General features: G+C 44.7%; 1 protein-coding gene across 4 annotated transcripts; it reads left to right on the forward strand.

Moving 5' to 3' along the window:
- Position 1: 1 nt before the first annotated feature.
- On the forward strand, positions 2 to 14,281 carry NHLRC3 (NHL repeat containing 3). 4 transcript variants are annotated; one of them, XM_081906408.1, is made up of 8 exons: positions 2 to 277; positions 3,496 to 3,603; positions 4,291 to 4,437; positions 6,679 to 6,829; positions 7,455 to 7,655; positions 9,251 to 9,342; positions 10,818 to 10,930; positions 13,259 to 14,281. In XM_081906408.1, exons 1-8 carry the CDS (start codon positions 17 to 19, stop codon positions 13,485 to 13,487), a joined length of 1,302 nt encoding a protein of 433 aa, XP_081762534.1. In that variant the 5' UTR covers positions 2 to 16; the 3' UTR covers positions 13,488 to 14,281. The 4 variants fall into 4 exon arrangements, with proteins under 4 accessions (XP_081762534.1, XP_081762535.1, XP_081762536.1 ...); XM_081906409.1 differs by having other exon boundaries at positions 2 to 265; XM_081906410.1 differs by lacking the exon at positions 3,496 to 3,603.
- The last annotated feature ends 327 nt before the right edge of the window (positions 14,282 to 14,608 follow it).

The following is a 14,608-nucleotide window of genomic DNA, read 5'->3' on the forward strand; positions in this document are numbered from 1 at the left end:
TTGTAGTCCCTTCGCCATGTACTTCGCCTTGCTCCGAACGACGGGGGGACTCCACTTCCCAAGAAGCTTTGCTCCGTCCCGAACGTGCGCGCCTCCCTCGCTCGCTCTCGTGACGGGGGGCGGCGGCTCGGCTCGCGCCCGCGGAGGCTCCTCCTCGATGGCCGCCCGCCGCTATCCCCGGCTCTGCCGCCTTTTGGCGGGCCTCGGAGGGGCCGCCTCGCTCGTGCTGCTGGTCAGCCTGTACACGGCGGGGTCTGAGGTGCAGGTGGGTTGGCAGGTACAGAACGGACCGCCCTCCGCTCCCGCGCCGCGTTGAGCAGGGTCCCTTGGGTCACAACAGCCCTGTGAGGTGGGCCAGGCTGAGGGAGTTTGGGGCCCGAGCCAGAGGGGGGGGGGTGAACCTTTTCCTTCACAGCTGTGTGAATATGCACACATCTGTGAGGAACTAATCCAAGGTTTCGCAAACCTGGGTCTCTAGCTGTTGTTGTTTTGGACTACAACTCCCATCATCCCTAGCTATAATAATAATAATAATAATAATAATAATAATAATAATAATAATAATAATAATAATAATAATTTATTATTTGTACCCTGCCCATCTGGCTGGGTTTCCCCAGCCACTCTGGGCGGCTTCCACAGAGACCAAAAATACACTAAAAGGTCACACATTAAAAACTTCCCTGAACAGGGCTGCCTCAAGATGTCTTCTGAATGTCAGGTAGTTGTTTATCTCTTTAACATCTGGTGGGAGGGAGTTCCACAGGGCGGGCGCCACTACCGAGAAGGCCCTCTGCCTGGTTCCCTGTAGCTTGGCTTCTCGTTGCGAGGGAACTGCCAGAGGGCCCTCGGAGCTGGACCTCAGTGTCCGGGCAGAATGATGGGGGTGGAGACGCTCCTTCAGGTCTATGGGGCCGAGGCCGTTTAGGGCTTTAAAGGTCAGCACCAACACTTTGAATTGTGCTCGGAAATGTACTGGGAGCCAATGTAGGTATTTCAAGACCGGTGTTATGTGGTCTCGGCGGCCGCTCCCAGTCACCAGTCTAGCTGCCGCATTCTGGATTAGTTGTAGTTTCCGTGTCACCTTCAAAGGGAGCCCCACATAGAGTGCATTGCAGTAGTCCAAGCGGGAGATAACCAGAGCATGCACCACTCTGGCAAGACAGTCCGCGGGGAGGTAGGGTCTTAGCCTGCGTACCAGGTGGAGTTGGTAGACAGCTGCCCTGGACACAGAATTGACCTGCACCTCCATGGACAGCTGTGAGTCCAAAATGACTCCCAGGTGGCGCACCTGGTCCTTCAGGGGCACAGTTACCCCATTCAGCCCCAGGGAGTCCTCCACACCAGCCCTCCCCCTGTCCCCCAAAAACAGTACTTCTGTCTTGTCAGGATTCAGCCTCAATCCATTAGCCGCCATCCATCCTCCAACCGCCTCCAGGCACTTACACAGGTCCTTCACCGCCTTCACTGGTTCTGATTTGAAAGAGAGGTAGAGCTGGGTATTATCCACATATTGATGGACACCCAACCCAAACCCTCTGATGATCTCTCCCAGTGGCTTCATATAGATGTTAAAAAGCATGGGGGAGAGGACGGAACCCTGAGGCACCCCACAAGTGAGGGCCCAGGGGTCTGAACACTCATCCCCCACCAGCACTTTCTGAACACGGCCCAGGAGGAAGGAAGGAAGCTAGCAAGGAAGCTATCTAGCAAGACCATTGCTCAGGGATGATGGGAATTGTAGTCCAAAAACAGCTGGAGACCCAAGTTTGGGAAACCCTGTGACCTAATCGATTACAATTTCTTTAATGGGGAGGCAGCTTGGATGAAAAGTATTTGGGGTGTGGGATCGTATCACAGCTGTCCATGGAGGCGCAGGTTAATTCTGTGTCCAGGGCGGCTGTTTACCAGCTCCACCTGGTACACAGGCTGAGACCCTCCCTGCACGCAGACTGTCTTGCCAGAGTGGTGCATGCTCTAGTTATCTCCCGCTTGGACTACTGCAATGCGCTCTATGTGGGGCTGCCTTTGAAGGTGACCTGGGGCTACCTTTGAAGGTGACCACCGGTCCAGAGAGATCTGCATTGGCTCCCAGTACATTTCCGAGCACAATTCAAAGTGTTGGTGCTGACCTTTAAAGCCCTAAACGGCCTCGGTCCTGTATACCTGAAGGAGCGTCTCTACCCCCATCGTTCTGCCTAGACACTGAGATCAGGGCTGAGGGCCTTCTGGCGGTTCCCTCATTGCGAGAAGTCAGGTTACAGGGAACCAGGCAGAGGGCCTTCTCAGTAGTGGGGTCCGCCCTGTGGAATGCCCTACTTTCAGATGTGAAGGAAATAAGCAGCTATCTTCTCTTTAAAAGACATCTGAAGGCAGCCCTGTTTAGGAAAGTTTTTAATATTTAATGCTGTATTGTTTTTAACACTTGATTGGAAGCTGCCCAGAGTGGCTGGGGAAACTCAGCCAGATGGGCGGGGTATAAATAATAAATTATTATTATTATTATTATCCAAGTCCATGGGAAACCAAGCCATGTTTGGAGGATATTTGTTCTGTCTGAACCGGCCCTGAGACGAACCAGAAAAAGGGCATCTCAATCCCCACTAGGGAAGAAGGGGTGAGTGAAGAATTACAAGGGGCGGGGCATAAAGATCTATATTGGGATCTGTTGCCAGTGTGGATCCTGCCACCAAAGGCAATCACCTCACCTTGCCTCATGGGTGGGCCGGTCCTGCAAACTACACAATAGTCCGTATTACTGAAAAAATGTGTTATTTAGTTGGCTGTTAAATGATCAATCTGTGGGACGTAATACTTCAGGATATGTATTACTATTTATACCATTCCACCCGCCCCCCCCCCCACATTACATGTGAACTGAACTGTGAGAATGGACTGTTGGTTTGGAAGGGGAAGGAGGCTACCAAACGAAACTTGCAGTTTCTGAATTTGTAAATAAAAACAAAACTGAGGGCTTTTTAAAAAAAAGCAGCTCTAAAAGGACCTAACAAGAAGCGGTGAGTTTTCTGGAGGTATGGAAAGCTGCTTATGGCAGTTGAACTGAGAAAAAGAAACAGAAATTGTTTACTGTCAGCCATTAGGTTTGTATGGCTAAGAACAGTTGAAGGGTGGAATTTGGAGTGCTGGTTGAAAACAAAAGAAACTAGAAAGGAAAATGGAGGGTAGGGTGAAGAGAGGGGTTTGACCAACTCAAGTCCCTGACAGCTTAGCTGTTAAAATATTCATGTTTTGAACTGGCAGCCCTCTAATGCAGTATGGGATATCAGAGGAGGGCTTGATGTAGTGGGAAGAAAAAAAATATGTATTTTATCACTTCCCCATTCCTGAAACTTCTCCTTCCCTTTTGAGGCCAGGGGAGCATTGCCATCTACACAAAACCTGTAAATGAAATTATCTAGGGATTTGGAATGTGGTGTCGTCATCATCAGTACATTGGTGATGACCAGTTCTGCTTCTCTTCTTCATTAAATCTAGATGAAGCTATGGAACCAATGTCTGGAATCAATAATGGAGTGGGTAAGGGCCAGTAAACAGAAGATCAATCCAGGCAAGATGGAGGTTCTGTTGATGCATGGCAATGAGGTTTTCAGTTTGGAGTTTTACTTCTGACCTCACCTTTGGAGGCCTAAATGGTTTCTGTAGCTTGAAGCACATTTCACCAGCTTGACTGGCTTGCCAGCTGCAACCCACTCCTAACCACAGTAGCCTGGACATGATTATCCATGCTCCAAAGAACGCAGGTGCCCTGTTTAGTCCACCCTATTTCCCACAGTGGCCAACCATAGGCCTGTGAAAAGTCTATAAGCAAGATATGAGGGCAGTCTCACTCTCCAGGAGCTGATACTCAGAGACATGGTGCCTCTGATCGCTGCTTGTCAGCCTAGCCTACCTCACAGGGTTGCGATGAGAGCTAAAATGGGAAAACCTCAGGCATGCAGTGCTTACAACAAGGATGAGATAAAAATGTGATAGATAAACGTTAAATACAGTGGTACCTCAGGTTACATACGCTTCAGGTTACAGACTCCACTAACCCAGAAATAGTGCTTCAGGTTAAGAACTTTGCTTCAGGATGAGAACAGAAATCATGCTCTGGCGGCGTGGCAGCAGCAGGAGGCCCCATTAGCTAAAGTGGTGCTTCAGGTTAAGAACAGTTTCAGGTTAAGTACGGACCTCTGGAACGAATTCAGTACTTAACCTGAGGTACCACTGTACTGCTCTCTGGAGATGGCTCATTTAACAGTAATTCTTTTGCCATTTATTTTTAAGGTGTTAAGTGAGTTGACTTTCTTCCCTCTCTGGAGAAGAGAGAAACCACTCTACAAGCTTGATGTAAACTGGCCTTTGATTCCTTTTACTGGTCAGACGTTTTGTGTTGCTGTGGATGACGTCAATGGATTAGTATACGTGGGACAGGTAAGAAAAGACATTCTTCTGACCAGCAGAGTTGTCCAGTGTGTAGCTTTGATTGTTAGCAGTTCCTGTTTTTACAGCAACCAGACTAGGAACTCTTGCATAGAATACTGGGTGGAAGCTCATCCTCCAATGTCAGGAAAGTTCACATTTCTCTTTATATTTTTCCTTGCTGAATGCATGTGGATCTGTAAGGAAGCAGACATACTTTCCGGTGTTGAGGAGAGCTTTGTGAGGAGCAGACATTCGCATGACTTTTTTCCAGTGTGGGTGAACTTTTTCCATACTGAAAAAAAAGTAAAAAAAAAAAAAAGTGTAGTGGCAAGAGCTACCTAAAGGAGTAAATGAATGCTGTTGCTTCTTTCGCTATAAAATACCGTCTTTTCTTCAAAAGTTCCATAACTTGGCATGCTATTTTAACATTCATATCATGTTTACTCTGGAGCTTAGAAGCCTAATTCTAGAATAGGGAGCCAATTGTCATTCCTCTCCTACATTTCCCCTTTACACTCCACTTTTCGGTCTTTGTGGTTGACTAAGGTTGTTCATTATAACAGTGCCAGTGAAGAAAGCCACAATTATTTTAAGTAGATGACATCAGCAAGTCACTAGGCTATCTCCATTAATGACCATTTTCTTTCCAGTGTAGGAAATGCTGGGCTGTGTCTTTGTACTAGGAATTGTGCTTTTATTCTCATGGCATGTTTCCCAAAGCTTGGTTGGTCTAAATGGATTCAGAGGCCGAGAGTTCAGCTTTCCTTTTTCTGTAGATCAGGCTGCAAGATCAAGAAAGGAGGCTTTTAAATGTGCCACAGTTCCTCTATATTTGCCCTGCCTATCTGCTGCACATTAGTTCCATTCCATAAGGTGGCTGCTTTCTGTCAGACCCTTCCCTCTGCCTTTCTGCCAGTTCTTTGTTCAGTTTCTCACACCCAGACTCTGCTTGATCTCTTGTATCCCTGATCTTCCTAGAAACCTTCTCTTTTAGCCTGCATATCCTGTCTCTTTGCTTTCTTTAAAAAAAAAGCAAAAAAACTCGCAGCATCTTTACCTCACCAGTATCTTAGATCAGGGATTGCCAACCAGATTAGCCTGCAAAAGCCTTCATTGGTGCCCTCAGGGAGGGGCCCCAGACTCTGAGCTTTCATTTTAAAAAAGTAAGTTTCTCGCCCTCTTAAAAAGAAAACTCTGAAGCAAAATGGGAAGATAACTGTCGCATGTGATTTCTGTGAAATAACCAAACCTGGCTCCTCCTGCCTGTCAGTGGTTTTAGCCAATAAGTGAAATCAGAACTGCAACTGATGAGTGAGTTGTTTGATGGGCAGGCAATAGGGTCCTAAAGATCTTCTCTTTTCCCTTGTCTTTAATGCACTTTTATTGTGTCTTATTTTCCTGGCAGAATTTCAACAGGTTATGCCTTTTCTCGTATGGAAGTACGATTATGGGGATAGCTTCACTGTGATTGTCCACTGTCCACTTTTGTGTTATGCCATGACCATCTAGGTTAAACACTTTTACTCCATTCTTTAGTCAAAAAGGCTATCAGAGTGGCTTTACAATGATCTTTAGGCTTATAATCTACAATACATGGCACACAAGGAAAAAGAGATGAGGAGGGAGAGGAGGGAAATCACGTTCGTGCATCATTTCCTACAGTTCTTAGAATGATCTTTGGGATGGAGGCAATTCACATAGCCTGATGGACTAACGCCTTTTACTAGGTGACAGTTGAGAGGGGGCTAAAGGCAGCTGTTTGGTTGCAGTACAGTGGTACCTCGGGTTACATACGCTTCAGGTTACAGACTCCACTAACTCAGAAATAGTACCTTGGGTTAAGAACTTTCCTTCAGGATGAGAACAGAAATCATGCTCCGGTGGTGTGGCAGCAGCAGGAGGCCCCATTAGCTAAAGTGGTGCTTCACGTTAAGAACAGTTTCAGGTTAAGAACGGACCTCCGGAACAAATTAAGTACTTGACCCGAGGTACCACTATTTATACTGAGGACAAAAATCCACTATCCTTTTGTACCTCTGCATTAAGATTCGGTGAAAGGAAGCCACTGATCAGCTTTTTCCTTGCATGTGAACCAGACATAACAATACTTGGTGGCGCTAATAAGATTTGTGAGAATATATGCATTTGTATATGTATGTATAGGCAATAAGGAAACGTTATGAAAAAAATTCTGGAATTTCATTCTGCAAGATCTGATTGGTTCTCTGTTTTCTTTATACACTTTTACAGAGAGGTGATGAAAATGTGCCTAAGGTTGTAGTTTATACCGAGGATGGCTATTTCTTACAAGCATGGAATGCTTCCATTGAAATGCCTCATGGTATCTTTGTGCTGAACACACCCAATACAACTTCAGTGTGGATCACAGATGTTGGAACTGGTATGTGGAATGATTATTACTAAATAACACTAGAGTGAAACAAAACAGTGTGCTTGTGATGTTTTAAGTTAGACCTAAATTTTAGAGGCTGCCTTTCCACAAAAGAACTTGTCTCCATGCTGCCTCATGATATAAAACATGAAAAAATAACACAACAGTCCATTCTAAGACACAAAGGTGAAGCGATTGAAATAACCAGACCATTCATGTGCCTCTCCTTGCTTCCTTCAGCAGCTTGCTCTTGTATGTTCTTGGGCCTGATAGTTCAATTTAACTACAGTACAGCCCACACAAAGTGCCCAGGACCACCAGGCCATCATCCTAAAAAATACAGCTCTTCATCTGTGCAAATCTTGCAGTTTGTACAGGTTCAGGTGATTAAAAAAGGGAGGAAGATGTTTCTTCCTGGGCGTTCAGTAGGCTGAGGAACAAGAACAGGTTCATGGTGGAAGACGAAGGGCAGTGCACACAGTACAGAGGTTCCACACTTGGAGAACAGTAAATCCAGTTAATGTCCCCTCTGGTTTTTGCCCAATTCTTCACAACCTCACTCCTTTTAAAATTATGGCGTTCACAGAGAAAATGTTATCTTACTGAAAAATGTCTTATTTCCTTCTTCATATAGGCGAATATGGACACACCATTAAACAGTATAGTCCTTCAGGTGAACTTCTTCAAGTCATAGGTACTGCAGGTAGAGCAGGTTCTGGTACAAATCCCTTGCAGTTTGACCAGCCAGCAGAGATTTTTGTGGAAGAAAGCGGAGACATCTACATTGTAGATGGTGATGGAGGACTGAACAACCGCTTGGTCAAATTGACGCCAGGTAAGTGAATGGACGTGAATGGCCTATACGTGCAACATTCAGAATTGCTTTGATGTACAGCAATAGGGAACCTCCAGCCACCAGGCCTAATCAGCCCCAGCTTCTTTGGCCCCCAGCACATTTCCCACAAGCTCTCCCCACCTGCCATCACATGTGATGTCAGGTGTGTGGCACATAAAAGACACAGGTGCCAAGGAACAATTGGGAGTTTAAAATGCTCTCCCAGTTGTTCCTTGGCAAGTGGGGCTTCTGAACAGCAAGTCCCTTTGAGGTCCATTTGCAGGTGTGGTTTGGATCCAAACCACACCTGCAAATTGACATATTTTCCTCTGTGGGCCTGCAGAGCTAGTATGCAGAGGGGAAATGTCTTTTTGCAGGTACAGTGCCTGCAAATGGGCCAAGCAAGGGCCAGGCCTGCCGTCAGTGCCAGTCAGCTGGGCAGCCTGTTTGAAATTGTGAGCTGGTATCATAATGACATACTAGACAAGTAGGTGTCTCCACCCACATGTCAAAATAGCCTCCAGGGGGTGGAGAATTTCCCAGTGCCTGCACTAGTGGTTTGTTTTTGTTTCTGCTGTGTTCTCCTAATTTATGTGACTATCATTTCTGTATTTCTTGAGGTCTTTTGTCTCTCCCATATGGGTTTACGCTTTAAGGGCTCTGTTAATTGCAGCATTTGAAATTTCGGTAGAACTTCCACAGTCAGACTATGATAGAAGGAAATGTGTTTTTTTGTTTTTGTTTATTAAATGTAGGAGAAGGCCCAAATCCTTACTGGATAGTTTTTAGTTTTACAGTATTTAGAATATGTTCCCCCACTCTGTTTTTAGGAAGAGGACAAAAAGTTACCCGGTTTTTGAAATCACTAAAGAATTAGAAAGCTGTCAGCTGACCTTTAAAGCCCTATGCAACCTAGGACCCTCGTACTTATGGGACCGTCTCTCCTGGTATGTCCCGCAGAGGACCCTAAGGTCCATGAATAATAATAGCTTAAAGGTCCTGGGCCCTAAGGAAGTCAAACTATCCTCCACCAGGGCCAGGGCTTTTTCAGTGACGGCTCCAACCTGGTGGAATGCTCTGTGCCCCACGAGACTAGGGCCCTGCAAGACTTGATCTCCTTCCGCAGGGCCTGTAAGACAGAGCTATTCTGCCTGGCCTTCAATTTGAATTAGCCTGATCCTCTATTCCCTTTTCCCTTTCCTCTTCTATGAAGAAACCCTTTCTGGGACCCCACATTTAAATTCTTATCCACATACCTCCTTGCTGGCCCTAGTAGGACCAACTTGGCCAGTTAGCCCAGGTGATCATTCAATGTCTATTGACTGGGTTTTTTTTTCCAAAAATGACCCCTGAATTTTTGAATTTTATTGATATTGATGCTGCATTTTATGCTGTATTCTGTGCTGTTTTATGCTGTTTTTTAAGTTGCATTTTAATCAATGTTTTATATTTGCTGTTAGCCGCCCTGAGCCCGGTTTTTAAACCGGGAAGGGCGTAGTATAAATAACAATAAATTTATTTATTTATTATGATGTAATGCAGATGTTCTATTATAAAATGCACAGCAATATATGGCGCTTCCTTTCTACCTGCAGACTTTAAGACTCTATGGCTGCATGGAGAAAATGGTTCTGGCACTGCACAGTTCAATATCCCACACAGTGTAACGGTGGATGCTGTCGGACGGGTAAAGTAGCCGTGATCGCTGGAATATAGTTTTATAAATAGCCATCATGACCAGGGCTTGAAATTTTCTCACTTGAATTTAAACTTCCAGTAATTTACTTGCGTAGGGACGCGGATGGCACTGTGGGTTAAACCACAGAACCTAGGACTTGCCGATCAGAAGGTTGGTGGTTTGAATCCCCGCAACGGGGTGAGCTCCTGTCGCTCAGTCCCTGCTCCTGCCAACCTAGCAGTTCGAAAGCACGTCAAAGTGCAAGTAGATAAATAGATACCACTCCAGCGGGAAGGTAAACGGCATTTCCGTTCGCTGCTCTGGTTCGCCAGAAGTGACTTAGTCATGCTGGCCACATGACCCAGAAGCTGTACGCCGGCTCCCTCGGCTAGTAAAGCGAGATGAGCACCACAACCCCAGAGTCGGCCACGACTAGACCTAATGGTCAGGGGTCCCTTTACCTTTACCTTTAATTTACTTGCAGCTTTCAAGAAAGTGTTTAGGACTGGTGCGTTAAAGTTTTGGGGCTTTCTCCAATCTTTTATGGCATGTTTCTCTCCCCCGCCCCTTCCTTGCCTGTGAATGAAACATTCCATGCTATTTTTCATCAGTGAGTTTTAATTAAACCAAGAAACGAGTGATTCCATGTTAGTATTTTTTTAAAAATAATTTTTTATTGGAAATGTTATTTACAACATAACAGAAACCCCCCACCCCCCAACACAGAAATCCAGCCCCATCAGACACAAACATTACAAACAGCAAGCATAATATACAACAATACAAACAACCAAATAAAAGACTTCCTTTATCCTGTTTCTGGCATCCTTATTTACTTCTTACAAGCTGTTTCCTTTATGAATAATTATTAAGATTTTTCTAATTATACCTTAAATATCCACAATGTCTCCTGCAGACATTACAGTAATCGAAACAAGCCCAGGTATGGATTTTAGGGCACTGTTTTGTGAAGTATTCTCTGCATTTCCCCCGATTCCATGTTAGTATTGTAGAGATGTACTGGACCAACGTTTTAACTGAAAAACTTGCATTTTTCATGTAGAAGGAAAACACGTCTATGATTTTCCTTTGTTTTCTAAACTTAGAAACAAATAATCTGAAACAAACGTTGGCTTACTATGAACAAGCTCTGCCTTCCTCTGGGAGAAACAAACCACGAGGCTTGGCTTAATATTACCTGCAGACCCACATTAGTGGTTTGCTGTTCTTCCAACCGCAATCAAAAGCCACGACATATAAGTATGTTTAGCAGGAAGCTAGGATTAAAGAGCACATGCTTTGCTGCAGGTATGGATTCTTCCCTAAAGAGAGTTCAGTAATGTTGGCGAGATCCTATACCAGCCTGCTCAGAATGGCAACATGTAGATCCCCATTTCATGTGATATTAAGCATCATAGAGCATATGCAGGATCGCTGAGGTAGTATTTAAAAATGGCTGTGAACAGATTTTGTATTTTCAGTAGGTATGGGTTGCTGACAGAGCCAACTGGAGAATCCAGGCTTTTCAGAAAACCACAGGAGAATGGTTGGGCTGTTGGAACAGCTGCTTTACACAAGATGGCCCTTCTTCTGTCAGGTATAGTATCTGTTGTTGTTGTTTAGTCGTTTAGTCGTGTCCTACTCTTTGTGACCCCCTGGACCAGAGCACGCCAGGCCCTCCTGTCTTCCACTGCCTCCCGCAGTTTGGTCAAACTCATGCTGGTAGCTTCAAGAACACCGTCCAACCATCTCGTCCTCTGCCGTCCCTTCTCCTTGTGCCCTCCATCTTTCCCAACATCAGGGTCTCTTCCAGGGAGTCTTCTCTTCTCATGAGGTGGCCAAAGTACTGGAGCCTCAGCTTCAGGATCTGTCCTTCCAGTGAGCACTCAGGGCTGATTTCCTTCAGAATGGAGAGGTTTGATCTTCTTGCAGTCCATGGGACTCTCAAGAGTCTCCTCCAGCACCATAATTCAAAAGCATCAATTCTTTGGCGATCAGCCTTCTTTATGGTCCAGCTCTCACTTCCATACATCACTCACTAGTATCTGTAGCTTGCACGCAAATCTGGGTGGTGGGTGGAAGGGGAGACTTTTCAACTGAGCAGGGCTCATGTTGATTATGGAGGCCGCCTTTGTTTGTAAGGTGATGAAGAGCTCCAGTGCCAGTGTTAGAGCCATTTTACGTGGCATAGTGGGTGTACCAGTGTTTGAGCTACTGTGTTCACTGAAGAGATATCTCTGCCAAACAGTGAGATGAAAATGCCAGTGTGTTTGGTGGTGCCATATAACTTTTACACTGGCTTTCCTTAATGTATCCATCTGGCTCGAAAGAGGAGAGGTGGCTCATTAGTGCATCCATCCAAATAATTTTGCATGTTGTATTTCCATAACTTTGTACGAATATCAGATGCTAGACAGATGGTAGATGCTGCCTTTTTTGCGGCCCTTTTATTATCGGAAGGGTTATGGCATGCAAAAGCTTGATTCGGCTGCCAAAGCCTTAAATTAGGCTTTCTAATGGGTGCCTGACTTCTATTTGGATCATATCCAGCAATTCTGTAAGTGGAATTCTGCTCAAGAAGAAGAAGCACTTGGCATCTGCAAATAGAAGAGGAAAAGTGATTTTCACAGTACCCCTTGGAAATCTACTCTGCAGAGGAGCGGGTGCTGGCATTTGTGCAGGAGGATAGCTACGTGCAAGATGAGGAATACGCGAAAAATCATTCTTATCATTTATTAAATTTCTGTACCACCCTTCATCCAAGGATCACTGGGCAGTTTAAAACCACAAAAATCCATACCATATAAAAACCACAAAATACAATACAAAAACCACAAAAATACATACCATAGAACGAACGAAAACAATGCCCCCTACAGTTTAAAAGGCCATAGATTGATTAAGGCTTATGAGAAAATGAATGTCCTCCCCACTTGCTCAAAGGCCTTTCTGCAAACTGAAGGACTCCTTCCGTGAAAAGAAGGGCACCTTTAGATCCTTCTCACTGGGCATTTCCACCATATTTGAACAGTCTGCAGCCGTTCCAATTTTACCCCACACAATCATAATATTGGTTCTGTTCACTTGCACTCGTAGCTGTGTGGAAGCTGCTTCCCCAGGGGGTAATTCCATGCTGCTTTGGAAATAGAGGAATGAGGCTCTCACATGTGTGGTCTTTTCCTTTCATTCATTGGGATATGTGTTCCTAGAAATGACTGCGGGTCTAATGAATTCTGATTAATGGTGGATTGTGCCCATCTAGTCTCTTGTGTAAAGTCTTGTCTTGCAGGTTGTGCAAAAACATTTTTTGTTGTTAACTAAGAACGTTGAGATTTGAGTTTAGTGCCAAAGAACCTGATGAGTGGAAGGGGCTGTCATTCATGGAGGGTGGGATTATGACAGTTCCCCCCTTTTTTTTAATAAGTCTTAATAGGTTTTTAAGAATAAAATATGCTGATGCACTTCACAAACTACAGTTCCCCATTCTGTCTGAACCCTGCTTCCCTGGCCAAAAACTGGCTCAGAAGGGTCACAAAATCCTCCAGATGACACCAGGAGGATGAATTTGGGATTATCAGGAGACCCCCAGATCAACTTTTCAGGTGGCATGAGGGATGTGCAAACAGAAGGTTGTTGTTTAGTCGTTTAGTCGTGTCCGACTCTTTGTGACCCCATGGACCAGAGCACACCAAGCACTCCTGTCTTCCACTGCCTCCCGCAGTTTGGTCAAACTCATGCTGGTAGCTTCGAGAACACTATCCAACCATCTCGTCCTCTGTTGTCCCCTTCTCCTTGTGCCCTCCCCCAAATGTGAGCAAAAGTGCATTATGTTCATACTGCAGGATTTTAAATAGGATTTAAAGGATTCTCTTTAAATAGTCTCTCTCTTCCCTTCTCTCTCTCTCCCCTCCCCTTCCTCCTGTAGATTAACTCCTGATCAAAGGTATATGATCGTCACGCATATAAATATTGACAGGGTGTCAATCTTGGCTGCCCCACCAGTAGGATCAATTGAGGATTGTGTTGTGATGGGCACAATTCAGCTTGCAAGCGAAGTTAAGCCCCATCTTGTGGATGTCAGCAAGAAAACTGGAGCAATTTATGTAGCAGAAATTGGAGCCCAGCAAGTACAGAAGTATGTGCCTTTATACTGACAGCATCTTTCACACGGCACAAGGGACTTCCAGAATATTTCCTCTGTTGGATTGCTGTCGGCTGTGTAACACAAGAACTTTTGGATTAACTTTGTTCATTTGAAGTGCACATTTGTTTCACTTTTTGTGCCTATCTCAGGGATTTTAAGTGGTGGCAATTTTTGTGTTAGCTGGTTTTTATAGACTTGTTTGTTTTTTATGTCAGTGTCACCAGCACTGCTAATTTTAAATCATACAAGAGTAAATTTACCGCCACACAAACTGCTAGAAATACTAGTTTAATGCAGCTTCCATGAGTCATCCCGTGATTGGGAAAAATTACTTCTTCATGGAGTCAGAATTTTCCGTTTATTTGTAGCAGATTATCTCAGCTAAGGAGCCTGATTGCTTCTTTCCTGTGAACGGAGGAAAAAGAGGCTGGTCTGGTCTGTATGGGAAGATCCTATAAGATGACTGTGCTGCAAAACAGTCTTGGCTATGCTTATCTCAGGAAATGTCTCCTCCAAGTATGAAAATGCAAGGTCTTTTAGCAATGCTCTTCTCTAGGGAGCCTCAATTAGCTTTCCACCAGTGGTATCTTTTAAAACTCTCTTGGGACTTCTGAAGCTTTGTGAATGACCAAGAAATTCAAGTTTGTTTACTCCTAAAGCAAACTGTCATGTTGTGATTGCTCTTACTGTTTGGGGTATTCTTTACATTCCCACGTTTGCGTGTATGCTTTGTTGTGTGAGCCCGGTTTTAGCCGGGGAGGGTGGGGTATAAATAAAAATTTATTATTATTATTACTTACGAAATTTGCAGAATCTACAAATACCTTTCTTCCATTTTCCTGGAATTGTTTTTTATTATTTGTAAAGCACCCAGTTCAGACTGGTGCTGTAAACATTTGAAGAGGCCCCTCTGAGTTTTAAGAGCTGCTTCATCCTCTATTCAAAGTCTTTGGTGTCCCACCTAAAGGCTATTCCTTAAAAGATTATGTGAAGGCATATATCAACTGGAGAACAGAGATTTGACTGCACCACCTTGTTTCCTTTTCCCTTTTCTGCCTTAGGCCCACTTCAATTATATGGGAGAAAACGTGGGATTGGTAGCAAGTGTGTATATGGAACTTCAGTTTAACC

Source organism: Podarcis melisellensis (genome assembly GCF_964234715.1).
Source record: "Podarcis melisellensis genome assembly, chromosome: 3".
Lineage (NCBI taxonomy): Eukaryota > Metazoa > Chordata > Lepidosauria > Squamata > Lacertidae > Podarcis > Podarcis melisellensis.